Source organism: Mastomys coucha, unplaced genomic scaffold, assembly GCF_008632895.1.
Source record: "Mastomys coucha isolate ucsf_1 unplaced genomic scaffold, UCSF_Mcou_1 pScaffold14, whole genome shotgun sequence".
In the NCBI taxonomy this organism is placed as follows: Eukaryota; Metazoa; Chordata; class Mammalia; order Rodentia; family Muridae; genus Mastomys; species Mastomys coucha.
In genome coordinates, this window is record NW_022196896.1 from 32,383,282 (window position 1) to 32,406,044 (window position 22,763).

The 22,763-nt window shown below is 40.5% G+C and overlaps 1 protein-coding gene and 1 non-coding gene across 2 annotated transcripts; one reads left to right on the plus strand and one right to left on the minus strand.

The window, feature by feature from the left end:
* Nucleotides 1-7,778: 7,778 nt before the first annotated feature.
* On the minus strand, nucleotides 7,779-7,909 carry LOC116089622. Its single transcript, XR_004118402.1, has one exon. It is a non-coding gene; the product is annotated as a small nucleolar RNA SNORA17 (small nucleolar RNA).
* Nucleotides 7,910-19,161: 11,252 nt separating this feature from the next.
* Nucleotides 19,162-20,721, plus strand: Mos (MOS proto-oncogene, serine/threonine kinase). The gene has a single exon (XM_031368786.1). The coding sequence runs from the start codon at nucleotides 19,577-19,579 to the stop codon at nucleotides 20,606-20,608; it is 1,032 nt and encodes a 343-aa protein (XP_031224646.1). The 5' UTR covers nucleotides 19,162-19,576; the 3' UTR covers nucleotides 20,609-20,721.
* The last annotated feature ends 2,042 nt before the right edge of the window (nucleotides 20,722-22,763 follow it).

The window sequence follows — 22,763 nt, forward strand, 5'->3', positions numbered from 1 at the left end:
TGCCTCTGCCTCTGCCTCTGCCTCTGCCTCTGCCTCTGCCTCTGCCTCTGCCTCTGCCTCTGCCTTCTAAGTGCTGGAATTAAAGCTGTGTACCCTCCAAAAATATTTCAATAAAATACTTGCAAACAGAATCCATGAACACACCAAAAAGGTTATCCACCATGGTCAAGTACGCTTCATCCCAGAGATGCAGGGATAGTTCAATATACAAAAATCAGAAAATATAATCTACCATATAAAAAAAACTGAAAAAAAAAAGAGAATCATCTCATTATATGCAGAAAAGGCCTTTAATAAAACCTCTTCATGATAGAAGTCCTGGAAAGATTAGGGATACATGAAACATACCTAACCACAATAAAGGCAATTTACAGCAAGCCCATAGTCAAAATCCACTTAAATGGAGAGAAACGTAATGCAACTCCACAAAAATCAAGGAACAAAATAAGGCTGTCCACACTCTCCATATCTATCCAATATAATACTTGAAGTCTTAACTGGAGCAATAAGGCATCACAAGGAGATCCCTGTGGATGATATGATGGCATACATAAGTGACCCTAAAAATTCTACCAGGGAACTTCCACATCTGATAACCAAAAGCAAAGTGTCTAAATATAAGATTAACTCACAAGACTAGGTATACCTCTTAACTACAAATGACAGACTGAGAAACAAGAGAGAGAAACACCTTTCACAATAGCCTCGTATAAAGTATGATAAAATATTAGAAGATAAAATGTCTCCCATACTCTGCTGGATGGTGGTGGCACACGCCTTTAATCCCAGCACTTGGGAGGCAAAGACAGATGGATTTCTGAGTTCGAGACCAGCCTGGTCTACAGAATGAGTTCTAGGACAGCCAGGGCTACACAGAGAAACCCCGTCTCAAAAATTAAAAAAAAATAAACAAAAACTCCCATACTCATAGATCAGTAAGACTAATATAGTAAAAATTGCTATCCTACTAAAAACAACCATCAATACAATTCTCATCAAAATTCCAACACAGTTCTTCACAGTCCTTGAAAAACACACACAAACACACACATACAAACACAACAAAGAAACAAAAACAAAACAATGAAAACAGTGGATAAGGTTTAAGCAGCAATCCTGAATAGTAAAAGAACTACTGGAGGTATCATAATCCCCAACTTCTACTTGTACTACTAAGCTATAGTAATAAAAAAGAACAGCATGGTATTTGCACAAAACCAGAAACCTGATCAATGGAATTGAAGTCCTATATATAAATCCACATACCTATGGATATCTGGGTTTTTTTATAAGGAAGCCAGAAATACACACTAGACAAAAGACAGCATCTTCAACAAATGGTGCTGGTCAAATTGGACAGCTGCATGTAGATTTCAAATAGATCCATACTACCATACACAAAAGTCAACTCCAAATGGATCAAAGGCATCAAAATAAAACCAAATATACTGAACCTTATAAAAGGAAACACTAAGATTATCAATTAATAAATGGGACCACAAGAAACTGAAAAGCTTCTGCATGGTACAGAACAGCATGATTTAAACAAAGTGGTAGCCTACAGGATGGGAAAGGATTTTTACCAACTGCATATCTGGTAGAGAGCTACGAGTTGTTCTTGTGGGATTCCTTAGTGAATTAGCATCTCTGATTCTTGTGTCTCTTCTTGGGCACTATTCCTTCTTTTCGTTTCTTTTGTCAATTCTGATGTGTTGGTTTTTCCTTTATCTTATTTTATTATTATCCTTAGAAGCCTGTTTACTTTCGAATGACAGAAAGGAAGTGGATCTGGACAGGAGGGGAAGTGGGAAATGGAAAGGAACTAGGAGAAGTAGGGGTTGGAAAAATCACAATCAAGATATATTACTATATGCAAAAAATATTTTTAATAGAAGAAACAAAAGAAAAAAAGGAAAGACAGAAGGGGAAGATGGGGAAGAGACCTGTGGGAAAGGGAGAAGGGAGAGAGAGGAGGGGAGAGATGGGGAGAAAACATTTTTTTTCACATATAGCTTACCATCGTTGATGTTTGCTGGGTTAATCCAGCTCCTTTTACAACTAGACTCTGATTTTTTAAATGTTTCTTGCTTTCTTTAGCCTTATTTTTGGCAAGTCAGAAGTTGGTAACCATACTGCTCACCCTTTTGAATTTTGATGGCTTTTTGTCAGTTTTCATCCAACCCATCACTTACGATCCACCATGCCAAATTTTCCTTTTATTTATAGTCAAAAGCAACGAGTCACTGATAGAGACCCTGCCCACAGCACAGCCACACTTCACTTCTCACCTCCTATGCCCCATACACAGTGCCAGTGCTTCCAAAGCATCCACTTAACACATTGTTAACTGGCAATGAATATTTATGGTAGTAGTTTGGCTTGCTGACATAGTTTCAGTGCTGAGAACCAGAAGCCATAGTCACATCCATGCTAGGCATGTTCTCTTCCTGACCTGACATCCATCCTGTGGAATGGTACAGTCTAGTAGTATAATTTTAAGTTCTAGAACACTTCATTTCTTTTAATAATTTCTTTTTCTTTATTGAAATTTACAGCTGCTCATACCATGCGCACTGTTTTTTAGAACCCTTTTGTTAATTCTACTGACTGTTCCTTCCCAGGGTCAGCCTCCACAAGCCACCTTAATTGTGGCACATGGGTTCCTGTTTCTTGGTATTTCTAGTAATTAAATTTCATGATTTGATTGTTTCTCTAAACCATTGGTTCTCGGCCAGTGAGTCAAGAGCCAAGGGGATCACATCAGTTATTTACATTAGAATTCATAGCACGGTGAAGTCACACTTATGAGGTAGCAACAAAATAATTTTATGGTCGAGAGATCCAGCCTTAGGAAGATTGAGAACCTCTGCGCTAACGAGGGCTGAGGGTCATGTTTGTTTTAGCATGATCCCTTGGGTGGTGGGTTGCTACTCATAAAGAAGTTCTTTTACCCTACCTGTGGCTTCTTGGAGTCTGTTCAACACAGGAAGATGTCATGAATTTGCAAGACATTTGGTCAGAGTATATGCAAAGAATTTATCTGAGAATTTCCCTTTCTGATATTTTCTCAATCACGAAACAGCTGATTTTTTTTTCCTTACTATCTGGTTATTTCCCTAACCCTAACCCTACCCCTAATCCTAACCCTACCCCTACCCCTAACCCTAACCCTAACCCTAACCCTAACCCTAATCCTAAACCTAACCCTAATCCTCCTTACTATCTGGTTTTTCATGTAGATAAGACTGAATTTTATCTCTATTTTAATTGCCCCTGAGATTGTCTGAAACTTGGAAAGTGGGTTTTATTCACCTTGGTTTATACTACCTGCATCTGAAAAGGCTATGGAATCCTTAGGTCTTCGGAAAGTTTCTCTGATTTTATGGGTGTAACCTTAGTCTAGCTTGGCCAACAACATGCATAACTAGAGTTTTTATTGTTTTGTTTCTGTTGTCTTCTGTAAAATCCATTTAGATAGCAAAGATTCTGTGTCAGGACTAGGTTCTAGGATTGTGTTTCCTTTTGTGATTATTTTTACCACAGATTTTCATGCATCTGCTTTCTAAAGTGCTCTACCTTGTGTTGCCCAGCAAGAGTTCTTGCTGCTTCCCATCTTTGTGGTGTCTGATAGTGTTGAATGTAAGGACTTCCCCTATAGTCTCATTGTGATTTTCTTTGTGTTTCTTTTTTTTTTAAAAAAGTATTTACTTATTTACTTATTTATTTATTTATTTATTTATTATTTTTGGTTTTTTTGAGACAGGGTTTCTCTGTCTAGCCCTGGCTGTCCTGGAACTCACTCTCTAGACCAGGCTGGTCTCGAACTCAGAAATCTGCCCGCCTCTGCCTCCCAAGTGCTGGGATTAAAGGTATGTGCCACCACTGCCTGGCCTATTTATTTATTTATTTATTTATTTATTTATTTATTTAATGTATATGGGTGCACTGTTGCTGTCCTTGGATAAACCAGAAGAGAGTATTGGATCCCATTACAGATGGTTTTGAGCCACCATCTGGTTGCTGGGAATTGAATTCAGGACCTCTGGAAAAGCAGCCAGTGCTCTTCACCACTGAGCCACCTCTCCAGTTCTCCTTTGTATTCCTAATTACAAATGATGCCCAGGACTGTCTCAGTTATTTATTTACCAACTGTAAAAAATTTAGGGAAATTATTTCTTCAGATTGGTTGCCCATTTAAAACATATTTTATTAGATTAATTTTGATTATTGAATATTAAGAATTCTTTTAATATTGCAGGCATGATCAGAGATGTGATCTGCATGTATTTTCTCAGTCTGTGGCTTGTGTTCTCATTTTGTGAAGTCCACTTACATGGTTTTTTTTTTTCTTTCTTGAATTGTACTTTTCCATTTGAATCTAAAAAGTCATCACTAAACGTAAAGTTATGCAGATTTTTCCTTAAGTTTTCTGTAGAATTTATGTAGTATTATATTTTCAGTATAGATTTGTGATCCACTTTTAATTAGTTATTATGTGTATTTTTATTTTTGCATATATATATATGTATATATACATATATACATATATATATATGTCTATGTTTCATATGCATGCTTGATGTCCTCAGAGACCAGAAGAAGCTGTTGGATCCCCTGGTACCAGAGTTACTGACAGTGGTTAGCTGCCATGTGGGTGCTTGGAATTGAACCTTTGTAAGAGCAGTCAGTGCTTTTAATTGCTGAGCCATCTCTCCAGTTCCTAGGATCCATCTTTATGCAATGTTTATAAAACGTGTGGTACATGTTAAGAACCTTTTAAATTTTTTTTTGGTTGATTGGTTGGTTGGTTGGGTTTTTTTATTTGTTTATGTTTTTGTTTGTTTTAAAAAGGATCTCACTATGTCGACCTTGCTAGCTTGAAAGTCATTATGTAGACCAACGTAATCCTCAGAGTCAAAGCTGCCTGCCTTTCCTACGTGCTGGGACTATGGGCGTGCACCAGCACATATCTTTTTGTAGTTCACAGGATTTGCAGCTGGGTAGCACTATTTGGTACTTCTCTTCACAGTACTATACATAGCACCTTCTAGCACTATGAAAGCTACCCATTTAGGGATGAAGCTTCCAGGTCATTATCAGCTAAAATTTTCCATGTTCCTTACCTCCATACATGTTAGCTTCAACAATAAGTTTTTACCATCAAGGATTCTGGAGGACAACCAAGAGCAGTGACAATCTCCTGCACTCTTTGTGGAGGTCTACGGGACCCCACTGACCAACAATTAGAAAAAAGGTAACCCACACCTAGCACTATGTTTTTGCTTGATGGCTACAGAATCTACCAGAGCCATGCAGGATAACTTTATTTAAAATTTTGTTATATATGTATATGGACATATTTTAGAAAACTTCTAAGAGTTTTCATGTGGCTTTTTCAAAGATTTTCAGTGCTGGTTATTCTGTGGTCTTATGTTAATGAGCAGAAGAGCCTTGTGAATGTTAGGTACTGTGACCTTGTGTTCTTGCAACATTGAGATAGACCCCAGGGGCTTTGTGTCTACTAAGCAAACACTCTACCTCTGAGATTCCTTTCCCAGCCACCAGATCATACTCTGTTGCTGTGTGTGTTTGCCAGAGCAAACCTGGGGCCTCATATATGCTAAGCAGCATGTTGTTATACTTGGGAGTTCCAGGAATTCTCGATGTATATCTAGATTGGAGGTAACAGTGTCATTTCTTTCTAGTCTATCTGCCTCCAAATTCTTTTACTTGCATATTGCCTAAATAATAAGTTAACACTTTGAGTGTGATGTTAAATGTTAATAAAATAAGATTACTCTCTAAATGGGTCATTGAAGATATTTTTGCCTGTTCTCCAGGTTTACAAGAAAACATCTAGTATCTCACCATGAGGATTGTTTACCAGTTTTTGAAAACAACCATCCTTTATTAGGTTGGGGAAGTAATCTGTTTGTATTTTATATGATTTTTCTCATGCTGTTGAATGCCCCCTGTATGATTGTGTGTCTTCTCATTTAGTCTTCTAGTAATATAGTGATTTATATTCATTGATTTTGAATGATTCACAAAACCCCAAATTCCAGGGATAATGCTGTTGTTGTGAGGTATTATCCTTTTTTATATACTGTTAGTTTTGATTTTTTAGTATTGTGTTAGGGATTTTTGTGTCTATGTTCATAGATTTTTTTCTTTCACTTTCTTTTTTGTAATAATATATGCAAAACATATGTAGATATTTGTCTTAGTTTGCTGTGACAAAGCACCATGGCCAAAACAACTGGGGAGGGAAGGGTTTATTTGTCTAACATTTCTACATCACTGTTCATCATTGAAGAAAGTCAGGACAGGAACTTAAACAGGACAGGAACCTGGAGGCAGGAGCTGATACAGGGTCAATGGAGGGATGCTGCTTACAGGCTTGCTCCCCATAGCTTGCTTAGCCTGCTTGTTCCTGCTCGTGAAGATTCTTATTCTAGATATAGATTTTCTTCCCTGCATTGCTATTACTAAAATTACCATCTATAGACTGCAAAATGTTTTATCCACTGCCATAGTGTCTCACATAGTATTACTTCTGGTCAAAGAACTCAGTTCATAGCAAAATAAACTTGATAAGGTCTCTGAGGTCTCTGAGTGTCTGGGGTTGTCTCTAGAGTGGTCTCAAAAGTGCTATGCCCCACTCATGCATTATGGTGCTGGGCAGAGGTCATCTCAGGCATGGTCTGTGCCCTACCCTATCCCCACCCCTAGACCTGTGTAGCACCAGACTACCGATCATCTCTGGCTTGGTTCTTTTTGTTGTTTTGTTTTTTGTTTTTGTTTTTGTTTTTGTTTTGTTTTTAGTTAGATGTTTTCTTTATTTACATTGCAAATTTTTTCCCCTTCAACCCCTCCTCCCCATCCCATCCCATCTCACCTTGCTCACTAACCCACTAGCTCCTGCTTCCCTGTCCTGGCATTCCCCTATACTGGGGCATCAAGCTTTCACGAGACCAAGGACCTCTTCTCTCACTGATGTCCCACAAGGCCATCATCTGCTATATATGCAGCTGGAGCCATGGGTCCCTCAATGGGTACTCTTTGGTTGGTGGTTTAGTCCCTGGGAGCCCTGGGGTTACTGGTTTGTTCATATTGTTGTTCCTCCTATGGGGCTGCAAACCCCTTCAGCTCCTTGGGTCCTTTCTCTAGCTCCTCCATTGGGGACCCTGTGCTCAGTCCAATGGTTGGCTGAGAGCATTCACCTTTGTATTTGTCAGGCACTGGCAGAGCCTCTCAGGAGACAGCTATATCAGTCTCCAGTCAGCCAGTACTTGCTGGCATCCACAATAGTGTCTGGGTTTGGTAACTGTATATGGGATGGATCCCTATGTGGGACAGTCACTGGATGGCCTTTCCTTCAGTTTCTGCCCCAAACTTTGTCTCTGTATTTCCTACCATGGGTATTTTGTTCCCCCTTCTAAGAAGGACCAAAGTATTCACACTGTCGTCTTCCTTCTTCTTGAGTTTCATGTGGTCTGTGAGTTGTATCTTAGGTATTCTGAACTTCTGGGCTAATATCTACTTATCAGTGAGTGCATGCCATGTTGTTCTTTTGTGATTGGATTGCCACACTCAGGAAGATATTTTCTAGTTCTATCCATTTGCCTAAGAACTTCATGAATTCATCGTTTTTAATAGCTGAGTAGTACTCCATTGTGTAGATGTACCACATTTTCTGTATCCATTCCTCTATTGAAGGACATCTGGGTTCTTTCCAGTTTCTGGCTACTATAAATAAGGCTGCTGTGAACATCAGGAATGTTAGGCTAGTAATCATTATAATGTTCATAGGTCAGAACACTGAAAGTAGATATAGCCTCTCTCCTCTCTGCCACCTACTGACACACATCTGACACAGCAGTCACACTTGCAATGCCTCTGGGGCAGGTCATTAAACATTTTTTAAATGGTTTTATTTGTATTTTTCCAATTTCATAAATATATATAATGGCTTTGGCGCATTTTTACCCCACATTGTCCTACTCCCACCCCCAACTGAGCCACTTTTTCCCAACTAGTCCCTCTTCTACTTTCTTATCTTTTTTTGAAAGCAGGGACTGGAGAAATGGTTCAGTAGTTAAGAGCAGGGACCATACTTATTCACACCACCACATTCAGTAATGGGTGTCTTCTCTTTTGTAGAGATCAACCTAATTTGTTGAACTTTTTGAAAAGCTATCTTTGTTCCACAGATTTTCACAGTTGACTTTCTTTCTATTATCTCCTTCCATAGGCTCCCTCTGGGCTCTGTTGGTTTTGCCTTTTCTAAGTTCTTATGGTGAATTGTAGATTATTGATCTGAGACTTTTCTTCTTTCCGAGCGCATCTGGTATTGTATCTTTACATTTTAGCATTGCTGTGTCTAACTATGCCAGACAAAAGTTGATTCGCTGCAGGGTTTTGTTGTTTTTTTTTTTTAATTAAGTTTGGTGATTTTATATTTTTCTTTGAGTTTTTTTCCCTCTGACAAAAAGTATACTTTGACGTGTGCTGTGTAGTTGCCACAAGGACAATTTGGACATTGTCCTTATTGTCTTCTCTCCTATTTATTATTACTTTCTCATTGAGTTACACTGTGGTCCAGGAACAGAACTTGCACTGGGTTACCATCAGGTGTGCCAAGACCTCAAGAAATTTTTTCATGGGCACAAATGTATAAGAGGGACATCTCTTCACTTATTGACAAAGTTTGAATATTTTTACAGATATCCACCATGCCAATTCACAATGCTAACATTATGATAATGAGCTTTGGCAGAATAAATTTCACAAAGCATGCATAGAAAGAGTTGGAACTTTTAAAAACCATTTAAACAGCTTATACTCCTGATGTTGGTGATAATGCAAAGATTAAATGTGTAGCTTAGCAAATCATAGCAAATAATTCTGGATTCCACATACAATAGTAGATGAGAAAGCTGTCTCCATATTGTCCAGTTAAGGAGAAGACTGAGAATAAGGATAAATAGATTTTATTTCAAGATGAGAGGAAGAGCTTCAGAACTTCACAAGGTATTGATGAGATACCTGCAGAGTATGGGAAGCCATATGGGCAATACACACAAAAGAAGCCTTGTCAAACACAGCTCCAGGCGTACAGCTACATGGTACAGGATAGAGAAACAAACAAACAAACAAACACAATCTCCTCTAGAAAGTAAGCCAGGCAGCCTTGGTAGAAAGAGCCTGGCAACCCTATCTTCATGACAAGCCTACAGCCCTAACAGGCTTTAAACTCAGTTGCAGGCTTTGGTGAGAGAGTGATCCTTCCGTTGTGTCAGAAGTGGAAAGGGATACCACATCACCGAGCTGAATGATGAAGAGAGAAGGAGCCAGGCATTATGTCGAGAAAGAACATAGTGTTTGAAACTGAATTAACTTGTAAGTCTGATAATGGGAACAGGCATAATAGAGGAAGCCTGAATTTAATCGGCAGTCCCAAGGAAAGAAAAAGCCTTGGGGTGGGAGACAGTTGTGGAGAGTGGTGGAGTGGGCAGATGATAGCAAGTGAAAAGGATAGATGGCTTAAAGCACGGCTTGGACAATGAACTTCCAGGGAAAGGGAACCTTGCCCTTGGTTGCTGGGAGATGATCTCATCAGATGAGATTAACCCTGGAGTTTAATAGCCTTGGGACAAAATTAGGCAGGTGAAGCAACCTCCAGAGCCATCTATCTGCCCTGTCATTAATAGAGAGCCTGAAACCTCTAAAGCTCCAGGGATCTACTTGATACCCGTGGATGCACCTCTATCAAGGTGACTGAATTATTTAGGATGTCTCAGAGGTAGGAAGAAAGGTCCATTGCCTATAGAGGTCTCAGTGCTGTGGCTGCTTCCTATATACATAACACACTCAGGAAACACCCAAGCTGATCATTAGTTATCTTAGGGGGTACAATCTGAGGAATCTAGACAAGATGAGAGAACCCGCTCAACCCACAGACTACAAAGCTAAGTGAGGCCATCAGAGACCGGTGGTAAGCAGAGAAGGCAAAAGCTATCAAAAGAAGACAGTTCTGGCAAATCTCAGATGCTTTTTAAAATTGGGCTCAATACCATAGAGAAAAAGGAGCCCACAAATTTCAACTAGCCCTACCCCATGACCATGATCAGTCTACTCTGTCTAATCACCAAGTCCCAGATAGCCTGCTCCAGCATCTTCCCCCTTTTCTTGCTCCTGTTCTTCCATTGCTTCATTACATTTTAGAATATTTTCCAGCACCATAGTTAATACTATGCATTTTTAATTCTCTTTTATACATTCATCCAATTTATCACACATTTTTTCATTATTAGACAATCTTTTTTTTCTTTGCTTTCTTTGATTTTTTTCTTTCTTTCTTGACACTTGTGTTTACTCCTTTCTCCCTCTCTGCTATGATTTTAGTAGTGTTCTTGGGGATTTTTCTTGTTATCATTTTCTTTAAAATTCATATTTTTAATTTTGTGGATTCCTTTTTATTGATCAAATCTGATGTTGGACTTACTATTGAGATTCTTACTATTGAGAATTTTTTCCTTGTTCCTTCTTTTTAAAACTGTTTTTGCTAATTATTTTCTCCTGCCCTATTCTCATGCCTCATTCATGTCCCCTAGCTTCCTCCATTTGACACCCTCCCCTGCCCCCTTACCTCACTCACTTACCACTTTCACATGTATCCCGAGTAATCAGACCAACCCATTCTACATAGTTCTGCTACTTTTTGTAATCATCGGGATTTATTGGTGGGGTTTAATCAGTTTCACCTGTTTAATGTCTTGTGTAGTCTGATGATACTCTTAGTATTGTTTGTCTTCTTCTCACTGAGTGGGCCTGGAGAAGGAGACCTCAAAAGAAAGGTGCTCAATAAGAAGACATCCCACTCCCACCTCCCACAAAAAAATTAAAGAGACAGCCAAATAAGCAAATTATTTAATAGGAACACACGAAATATGAAAACCCAAGTCAGTGTAGCTCCTCCAAAGGACTGTAAGTCTTCAACCACTGAGTACAAAGATGTTCAAAGAGATAAAAAAAAGTACCAGAAAAAAAAGTTTAAAATGTTAATAGTAAAAATGAGCCAGGAGTTCAAAGAAAATACAAATAAACAAATGGATTCCCTCCCGAACCTAGAATGGGGATCAGAATCACAAAGAAAAAAGTCATAAAAATGAATGAGACAGTTGACATTTGGATGGAAGTCACCAGCATGGAAGAAAATTCAACAAGGAACTTGAGGTTTCAAAAAATAGAAAAATCATCAAATAGAAATGCTAGACATAAAAAACTCAGTGAGCCAATGCAAAACACTGAAAATCACTACACACCTGATTCAGCAGAAGAAAGACTACCAGCAAAGAAGGAATGGTGGAGGAAATACTGTACTCAAGCTGTAAAGGAAAAGAAATGGGCAATGTCCACGTGCCCAGAGAAGCTTTGTTGCTTAGCCTGATTTCTTCCTCAGCAATCCCAGGATGCATTGCTGCTGTCTTGGTAGGTGTCCCATCTGTTGTGGCTTAATGGATTAGAACCTGACTACAGTTTCCATTAAAGTCTTTGAGGTCAGGGCCTACCTTCAACTCACCCTCACTGTTTCCTAGGTGGACCTAGAATACCACTGTGAGGACATCTTAAGCCTCTGCTGCTTCTCCAGGATGCACAAGTCCCTTACTAGGGATTTGACCACTTCACAGTAGCCTCACAAAGAGAAACATCATCATCAGAAATGTTCTGGATTTCCACTAAATAAGGGAACAGTAAAGTTATTCAATCAAGTTATTTATATTTGTTCATCATATTTATGTCACAAATACATTAAAAACTCAAGTAAAACTTAAAGATCCTTAGAATGCTGAGTAGTTGAATGATAGATGAGCCTCTACATTTTCTCTTTTTATATATAGATCAGTAGTAAAAACACACATTGCGTCAGGACAGAGATAGAGGCTGAGGAGTGTCTGGACAGGTGATTCCATCATTAGAATGTACTTACACAACCCTGAATAGGGTGGGCCAATGACCAACATGGGCTCTTGATGCATTGAAGATATAGTGAATCAGCTCTTGGCTAAATTCCATTTGATTTTACAGAAAACTTCTTTTAGACACAGGCATTTTTGCAAACTGATAAAAATAGTATAGCAAATACATATGAACAAGAAATGCATGCTGCACCTAACTGTATTGCTTCCATCTTATGTGCTTAGGAAGGCAGTAGGCTGCGTTCCATTGGCATCACCATGAACATGTGTGTTGTGCTGTGCTAAGATGTCACTAAATACTAGGAATTTTCAGTACCACTATAATCCTCTGGGCCCACCATCACATACATCATCTCTCACTGGCCAGAACAACATAACTATAGCCGAGTCTTAACGTTGCAAACCATGATCTTTATTTGCACAAAATGTGGAGCAATGGAAAGCCTAAATTCATCCAAAAAGGCTACAGATAAGAGTGTTGACTTTTGTCAGCCTGGTCTCCTTTGAATTTCCCCTCACCTGCCTTTCGTCTTAGTTTGTATACACACACACACACACATACACATACACACACACACACAGTAATCCTCTTGCCTCAGCTAGAGTTTATAAATTAAATTTTTTTGTTGTTGTTGCTCTGGTTTCATACTCCCACTTACACTAGTTCTAAAACTCCAATAAAACGACTAACAAAAAACACCCCAGCCACACACCAGCGGGGAGTTTTCAGCATTCTTCCATTTGTGCTTGTTTATAACAGGAAGTGACCACCAGAACCTTTTCTGGACACACCAGGGGTGCCCCAAGTTTTAATTTCTCACTTTTCAAATTCTATAACAATTCTAAAACAGCTAAAGAGAAACCACCATATCAAATAAACTAATTGATGATATATATGGAAAGATGAGGTTCTAGATCAAATTGCCCAGAGAGTGGCCAAAATTATTAAAGATGTTAAAAATGTTAAAATAAACATTAGGAATAACCCTTCCATAAAGTTCCTTCTCCATTTCTTGACCAACAATATTTAAAAAAAAAAGTTAGATGTTAGCAAGATTGTTCAGTGGGTTCATGTTAGCAAGTCTGATGACCTGAGTTCAATCCCCAGGTGCCACTTAGTAGAAAAAGAAAACCTACTTCCAAAAGCTGTCTTCTGACCTGCAGGTGGTATTGTGCACTTGGGCTGCACACACTCATACACAAACACAGACTGAGAATGTGGGGTAGGGAGGGAAGGAAGGAGGGGCAGAGGAGTGGGACTGGACTGATAGATTAGCAGTTAAAACACGTGTACTTGTAGCGAACCCAGGTTTGGTTCTCAGGAACCACATGATGTGCAACAATGGTCTGTAACTCCCAAAACCCTCTTACAGCTTCTTGAGGCACTACACACATGTGGTGCCCAGACATATATGCAAACAAAACAATTCATACACATAAAATAAGTAAGTCTTTATTAAAAGAATTTACATCTACTTATATTATTATGTGTTGGGGGCACACATGTGCCACACATGTGGGGTTCACAAAACAACTTGTAGGGGTATGCACTTGCCCTCACCATATGAGTCCTGGAAATAAAACTCAGGCTTAGCAGCAAGCTAAGTTATCTCTCCTATCTAAGAGCCAAGACCTAATAAGGAGGACCATCTTCTTCCTTCGCCACTCCCAAACCACCTAAATTCACTTTGTGTGGAGTTCTAACACATTTCCCAATGCTCGACTTGCCAAGATGCCTAGCATGGATGCTGCAAACATCACTGTGATATTCCTCGTAATCTAATACACATTAAACTCCAAATTATTAGCCCTAAAGTCCTGAAGGCATTAAGAAAGGAAACACTGCAAACAACTAGAATTGTTTCTTCTGTCTAGTAAAGGCAGTATATTTGGAACATTTAGAACCTTAACTGTAAAAGTGAAATCTTGTCTCAGATAAGTCTATATTGCCAAAAATCAGAAAAAACAAAAAAAACAAAAAAAAAATGGCTTGAATCTTTGTGAAGAAAGAGAGGAAGAAGAACCATTGAGTGAAACGTTTTATGTATAAAGTAATACGCAGGGAGGGGGAAGGAGAGAGGAAAAGACATAAGGAAGGTGGGTGTGGTAGGAGGGGACTGACATTGGGTTATAAAAAATTAGTTTAGAGAATCATTTTGTTTTCTGCATGCTTTTGGTGATGTGTGATGATATTAAATTGAGAAAACCATGTAGTGTGTTATAAAGGAAACTCAAAAAAAAGAGAAAGCAAATTTAAAATGTTCCTTAGAGTTCCAGAGATGTTGTTGGTTAATTAGAAGGCAGTTTTTTAGAAGGTGATGATTTTTAATAGTTTGGAGTGAGACATGGTGACACATGTCCACAAACCTAGCACCCAGGAGACTAGTGAAGGACTGCTGTAAGTTTGAGGCCACTATGCATTACAGAGTGAATTCAGGTCCTGAGATAATAGTTAAACTCTGTGCTTCTCTCAATTTAATATAATCACACACCACCAAACTTTACCATAATTATACATGCTATATGCCAGGCATAAGTTATTATGTAAGAAAATAATTTGACTGTGCATCTCTAGTGACTTACAGTGTAAAGACAAAGTAACTACAAGAAACCTTAACTGTATTTATAGTTTCTGAGATAAAAAGCCAGTAATTACGTTATATCTTCTTGGACTCGAGATGCTATGACTAAGAACACCGGAAGAAAAAATAATAACTAACATATTTAATTGAGAAATATACTACTAAACCTAAATCCAAAAAAATCAATAGGAACATTTGCCTTTAAAAATAAAAAGACTATGTTTTCCCAATTTTTATTTCTTAAAGTGAGAGAGGAAGAGAGAAGGAAGGAGTGACCTTACCTGTGGAGTCACCTCTGCAGTCGATTTCCAGCTTCATCTTGCTAGGGTATATATACTTGAGAAATGGATTCTATAGGCACTCTGAACCTGGCCCAACCTGCAGTTAGGAGGATAAGAAATAATTCCAGTCAATGGAACAGTACCAAACAAACACAACAGGATCTACTCATTGTCAAAGTGGGTCCAATCGAGCAATAAAAGATAATTATTACTGTAGTTCATTTAATCACATTGAGTGCATGAAATAGTCATATGTCCATGTTGACACAAATGCAAAAAAATGAATAAACATGATAAAGTGAATAGCCTGTATTGGTTTTTAATCCTTTAATCAAAAGTGTTATTATTTTGATTCACTTACTACCAATGAGAAATTGACATTATAAGTATTGAATACATAGCTCAAAGAAAGATGCTGAAAAAAAAAATCCCTTAAGCTGTGATAAGGAAATTAAGAATCACCAAATTAAATTCATGTGTGTGTTCAAATATCCATGAAGAGCTTATGGTCAAGGAGATGAGAAAATTGCAAGGCATCATTAAACTGGAAAGTCTATATAACAAGTTTTGTTATAAAATCTGTAAATGTGTTGAAATCCTATCAGGCGAAAAGATATTTCAATATAATGTATATCTTCAGAGTTAAAATCAAAAATTCAAGTGATCAACCCAGATGGAAGCAGATACCCCCTCTATGAGAGAAAGAATCAAGTCTTGTGCACAAGTTTTACCATCGGACTTGCTTCAGTCCTACAAAATGTAGATCAGTCTCTGAAATTCGAATTTGATCCCAGGGAAATGGAAATAATTCTATGCACACTTCACAGATATGGAAAAAAGTCAGTGTTCTATCCCTAGTCATAAAATTCAAATTTCAGAAGACTATTAATAGCATAATGTTCGCCATAAGTAGATTGAAACATCAATGATGTGTTTTCAAGTTTGACTGGAATCTCTGCGTTGGAATTTTCAGTAAGGTATGTGTTTTTCTATGTTTTAACATTTGGGTGTTTTAAAAAGTCAAAAGGTTTTCGACCTTAATAAGCGTTTATAAAGGGAGCGCGGGGCGGGGGCGGGGGAAGGGGGACTACACCAACGGCTCCAATACAGCACTTCTTCCAACTTCACCATTCGGAAATCCGGCTGGATGTAACCTGAGCTCACTGAGGCCGCCCAGCTCCCTCATCAGCCTGGGTTCAGGACTGCGCGTGCGCGAACGTGGCTGTGGCCGGTTCCCCCCACCCCAGCCCGCCGCCGGTCTTGAGCCTCGTCATGATGTCTGTGGAGTTTCAAAGCCTCTTTAAAAAATGTCTCCCAACGGTTACGCGACGACCCTGAGACGCGCTAGCCTGTACGGAAGAGCGGTGAGCTCTTCGGCAGCCTCGGGAGACCCCGGGGCTTTAGCCACTAGCCCCGGGCCGGGCCGGGCTGCAGCCACCGGGCGGGTCCGAAGGCGCCGCCGCTCGACTTCCGGAACCCGGAGCAGGAAGGAAAAGCCCGGAGGGGCTCCAACACCGACCATCGTCCCGGGCGCTGTGGATTCCGCATCGGCTGTCACACCTGATGAACACGCTGCTGTCCGCAGATCGCCAAGCCGAAGGAACAGATGTGCACACTTCCAGGAGCGGCCAGGACCAGCGCTGCCTCCTTTACATTCCTACGTAGCACCTGCCCGGTTACCTTCAAATGTTGTCCTTTGTCTTTGGAGATCACAAAGCCTTATTGCATCTGATCAGATTAAAGTTCAAGTTCCGTGGATTGGACATTTACGGATAATAAGACGGGCTTTTATATCTTTAACTTCAAAACGAAAGTGCCGGAAAATACATTTTTAAACGTTTAACTTAACAATAAAATGAATTTATTTAGCCCCGGTAGATTATTTTAAGCTAGTGCTATTTAACACATCTGTGTTTCTTATGTGGTGTAAGCCTCCAAATACCAGTTTTATTTATGTGTTTCATCAACAATTAGTAGTTAAGTGCCACCTACTATAAATCCTGAGCAAAGGAGAATTTGTAATTTGTGAGTCTTCCTCACAACCTAAGATTGGGTGTGCTTTTACTGTCTTTCCCAGGGACGGAAACTCAGGTGGTGGGACAGTAAGAAACCCCAGCCATCTAACCCAGAGCTATGGGTTACTTTATCTCTAAAACCAGGCTTTATCCATTTTCATTTCTAATCTCAGTTTGGTATTTATTCAGAATGTAAGGTATTTGTGAAAGTATGACTCATATTGCATGCACAAATCTCAAGTCCATTGACTGAGATCCACCAGGCACCCCTAGGCCGGCCGGCCGGCTTTTAGTGCATAGTCACTATTCCGTACTTATTTTCTTTTACAGGGTTTTGAAACTACAGATGGATTACAAGCCGATTAACCCCATCATAGGTTGAAAGTACCAAAATATTGTATACATGTGGTCACAAAGCCAGCATTAAGCAAAGTTAATTGAAATCACAGTAAGAACTTATGTAATAAAGGAAAGAAAATTGATAAATGGTGGCAGTTCTTTTCAGAGTAAGGGCAGTTTCCATAGTAAGACATGTAATTCAGCTAGTCTCCCAGCTTTCCATGGTAGACTCCAAACTACAATGGTTTAACTTTATAATGGCATGGCGTCCTTATGCACTCCACAGACATCTGAGTTAATGTTGCCCCTCTGTAGCACCTTCATGGGGGTTAATAACCACCTCTGAGCTGTGCTAGGTAAAGCATTTAATAAATGCGTTTCCACTCATCAGTGTCTGCAGCATAGGATGGGGTTATCAGGGTGTAATCCATCTGCAATTTTAAATGCCCACAGGAGGAAACACATAAACAGCAATGAACGTGCCATTAAAAGCCTTGAGTAGACAGCTGATGGGTGGAATGAGCTCAGATTTGTGCATACACAATGGCTCATACTTTCACCAATACTTGCATTTTGGATAAATCCTAGACTAGACTTTAGAGGTGATTTGTTTATGAAGTTGCCTTAAAACTAAACATTACAAGATAACAAATCAGGTTGTAATGCATTTTGTGTGGTACCCAGAGGTTTAAGGCAACCTATTACCCTGATGCTCCTAAAGTCCACAGTTCATAGTCCTGAACTGTAATTTTTATCTGTGTGATAGCTGAGCATTTTTGCAGTATAATTTCAGTGCTTTTTAATTTTGTCATGCTCACTATTTTCTTTTTTTAATTGGGTTTGATACACGTGTACAGAATGGGGCTTCTATTAAAATGTTCCATGGCTTACATTTTTAATATTTTGCCCTCTTAATAAACTCTTCAAAACTACTCAACTTTTATACTCCAAAAATATTTACTTTAATTATCCTAATTTCTTACATAAAGCATTGAAGCTCTTACAATTTTATACTATGTACAAGATGGCAGACTAAACTATCATTACCATCAAGCAGACGCCTGGAGTTTCATGAACTTTGAGTTGTTTATATAAATGGCTCTCCTTTATTAACTTGCCTTTTCAAAACCTGTGATTCTGAAGTCAGAAGGACACAGCTGTCACATAAAAAGTGATCACTTATCACCTGTATGCACAAAAAAAACCTTACTGAGTGACTAAAAAGTGTAACTTCTAGCCACTTTGAGAAACTGTTTTTGAATAAACAGAGCAAGGCTGTTGCTCTTCCCCACTCCCCCAAAGATATAGCATGAAAATGGATGCATTACTATATATATTTTTTTAAAAAAAGGAATGTGTGGTTTAATGGCCAGACCCTGAATTTATGTTCAGCATCTGCTTTTCCATATTCTAGATGGGTACCAGTGATTCTGAGCCATGTCAATTTCTCCTGGCTTCTGTTTTCCCACGATTGCTGTTATTTACAGCCATGGTCATCACAATTACCTTTGTTCCTTTCTTCCTCCCTCCAACTCTGCATTAAATTCCAGGAACTTGCTTGCTGTGAAGTCTAGAATCTGTCTTGAAGCAAGCTCAGGGGGTGACCTAACTTGCCTTGGAAAGGAAGGGGTGGTAGGAGGTCACTGTGTTGTTAGGGAGTCTTGACTTGCTGTTTAAATCAAATACAGTGTCAGAATTCTCCCTTCTGATGGACTTATGAGGTATGTGATCTGACTTCTGTAAGTGATTGTATTTGGATCAAAGACATTAAAGTTACAGATGTTAATTCTTATGAAGGTTGCATCTAGTAACCCTGGCAAGTAGTTAACAAATGTCTGCTGTTTGTATTGCAACTCTTGCAGCCAATAGCGCCTGGGAGTGATTTAATGCAGCTGGAGACTAGTACTAACAATCATTATAGCCTGAAAAGTGTGCACCAAGTTCACTGTACTTCTTATTTCTCTTCAATCTAAAGACTGATTAATGATCATCAGAAGGTTCTTGATTTTTTTTTCATTGTATTGTAATTAAAGAATTAGTTGGGAGAAGTGACCTTTGGGGCAGGCCAGTACTGTTTAATGGGTGAGAGGTTGTTTTGCTAAGGATTCACTTTAGCTGTGAGAGAGAGCAATCGGTTCATATGAGGCTGCCAGGCTTCATCTGCACCCCTAATCCCACCTGATTTATTTTTTAAAAAAGAAACACCTTGTTGAGTAGCGAGATGAGACAGCACGGATGTGGCTGGTTTTGAGAATCAAGGAAGAAGTGAAAGGAGCTGGGATGAAGGCAGGAATCTTCAGCCATGCTTCCAAATTTCGCTGGCTGTCCCTACTCATTTCTCCTGCGTGCCTCATGTGACTGTCCCATCTGAGGGTGTAATGCCTTCACCTCTAACCCTGTGTCGCTACCTCCCTCGTGAGCTGTCTCCATCGGTGGACTCGCGGTCCTGCAGCAGCCCCTTGGTGGCCCCGAGGCAGGCAGGGAACCTCCTCCTGGGGGCCACTCCTCCTCGGGTCCCGCGGCTGCCACGCCGGCTGGCCTGGTTCTCCGTCGACTGGGAACAGGTATGCCTGCTGCATAAACTGGGCTCTGGAGGGTTTGGCTCAGTGTATAAAGCCACTTACCACGGTGTTCCTGTGGCCATCAAGCAAGTGAACAAGAGCACCAAGAACCTACGTGCATCCCAGCGGAGTTTCTGGGCTGAACTGAACATTGCAGGACTGCGCCACGACAACATAGTCCGGGTTGTGGCTGCCAGCACGCGCACGCCCGAAGGCTCCAACAGCCTAGGTACCATAATCATGGAGTTTGGGGGCAATGTGACTCTACACCAAGTCATCTACGGTGCCACCCGCTCCCCGGAGCCTCTCAGCTGCAGAGAGCAACTAAGTTTCGGGAAGTGTCTCAAGTACTCCCTAGATATTGTTAACGGCCTGCTTTTTCTCCACTCGCAAAGCATTTTGCACTTGGACCTGAAGCCAGCCAACATTTTGATCAGTGAGCAGGACGTTTGTAAGATCAGTGACTTCGGCTGCTCCCAGAAGCTGCACAATCTGCGATGCCGGCAGGCGTCCCCTCACCACATAGGGGGCACGTACACGCACCAAGCTCCGGAGCTCCTGAAAGGAGAGATCGCCACGTCCAAAGCCGACATCTACTCTTTTGGCATCACCCTGTGGCAGATGACCACCAGGGAGGTGCCTTACTCCGGCGAGCCTCAGTATGTGCAGTACGCAGTGGTAGCCTACAATCTGCGCCCTTCACTTACAGGGGCGGTGTTCACCACCTCCCTGACTGGGAAGATGCTGCAGAGCATCGTCCAGAGCTGCTGGGAGGCCCGCGCCCTGCAGAGGCCGGGTGCAGAACTGCTCCAGAGGGACCTGAAGGCTTTCCGAGGGGCACTAGGCTGACTCCATCGAGCCTGTGTGGAGATAAGCTTTTGTTTCTGTTTATTTTTAAAGTAAGGATGGTGTGGAAGAAAACATACCCCTAGGGCATATTTTTAGGAAATAAAGTTAACAAGAACTTCAACCTGAAGTGCTTTTCCTAAGACTAAGGAGGCTACAGATCTCATGGGCATCGCTGTTGGTAAACAACCTGAGCCCCTTTTGGGTTCCTGGCCCTACTGTATCATTTCTGTAGTAAGGTTTGTTCCTGAATGAAAAAAAGAAAGGGATGGGGGTGGGGGTGGGGAAGAAGTAGGAATGAAGAAGAAAGTTGGTAGTGAATAAAAGGGAGAGATAGGACATAGTCAGAGACATGGACCTGACCCTGAGCCATGTGAGAAGAGGTAGGAGGGGAAGGGAGAAGGAAGAGAGGAGAACCAGGTGTAGCAGCCAGGAGGCTCAGAAGAGGAGGGGTAACTAAAATGGATTCTATAGGAAAGGACAGCTGGGGGAAGGGCAGCCCAGGCCCTGGGCTAGAAAAGTTTAAGGCAGGGGTTGGGATGTGCCAGCCAGGAGCACCCTGTAACTGATAGGGATTGAGGGATGCAGGGAGAACCTGGCACCAGGTCCACTTTGATGTGTTAAATAGGCACCTCAGCCATTTGTCCTGGGGTTGAGAACTGATAAAGAACATTTTTCCAAAAAAACGAATGCCACTATGAAATGCCACATTTTCCCCATAAATCTCATGTGTCACATCTATCCCAAAGCACACATCTAAATTCAAGCTGCAGTTTGCCTGCAAAAAAACCCAACAAAACCAATGCTTTTTAAAAGAACAGTTGTTAGGCAGCGGTGATGGAGCACACTTTTAATCCCAGCACTCAGGAGGCAGAGGCAGTTGGATCTCTGATCTCTGAGTTCAAGGCCAGCATGGTTTACACAGTGAGTTCCAAGACTACAGGATACTACTGTATAGCCAGGGCTACACAGAGAATCCTTGTCTCTAAAAAAAAAAAAAAGAACAAAGCAAAAAACAAACAAAAATGGTTTCTCTCTTTTCCAGTCCATAAGGAAAGGCCATTTATAATCACTTTCATATAAATTTTACAAATTGAATTTTTTTTTCAAGCAACAAAATTCTAAATGACTTTTAATAGCTTACATTTGAACCTTGTCATCAGCAAAAAAGTTGCAAAAACACTTCTACACTGGGTCTCTTTTGCCTCAGATTTGAGCCCAAAGCAAATGGTGAAAATAAAGTTGTGCAGTGGGGGCGAATAGCAACCCAATGAAGAGGGAGGACAGAGTTGATGGAAAGAAAAGACCAGTGAGATGGGATTGCTTTTTCTAGAAGTCACAACACTGGGAGCTGTGGATGGGGTTCAGAAAAGGAAACTCTTGTTACTGGGACAACTGTGGCTTTCTCTACGTGAGAAGAGTATACCAGTGTCCATGTCTAGAGGGGCCAGGCAAGTAAGTGGCTGGGAGAGTTGGTGGCACATGACTGGGCTAGAGACTATGTGTACTGCAGAAAGAAGCAGAACCCTAGAGGTGGCAAGAGACACTGAATGTGTGTGGCTGGTTGGTTTAAGATGGAGAAGTAAGTTTATTTGTAAACAAAAGCTGAGGAGACAAAGATAACTGGTGAGCTTTTCAAACTCAAAGAGATGGAAGATGGAACTATGGAAAGTAGCCTTGGAGAAAAGGGGCCTCTCTTCCAGGATGGGAGGGCGGCAAGAGTGGGGCAGAGAGCGATAAATGTGTAGGGAAGAAGCGCTATGGAAGCGCAGGGCTCTGGGCTTCTACTCTTCCTGTCTAGGTGGTTCAATAGGGGTCTACAGAGTGACGTTCTGGTCTAGACGTGTTCTTGGAGGAAGCAAAAGGGAGCCATCAGAGCCAGGTAATGTTGAAAGAATGTTGCTAACTATCCAGGTAGCTCCTGGCCAAGAAGTAGGTCTCTGGCTCATGACTGTCTCTCAACTTGGGCCTCTGCAATGTTGTGACTGAGTCATTAAGCAAATAAAAGTAAATTTTTACCATAATCAGAGCTTTTAAAAAATGTATATTGATTTGGAAAGGGGTTGAACATGTATCCTGCAGAGGTCAAAGGGCAATATGTGGAAGTTGGTTCTTTCCTTCTATCATGTTGGTTCCAGGAATTAAACTCAGGTCCTCA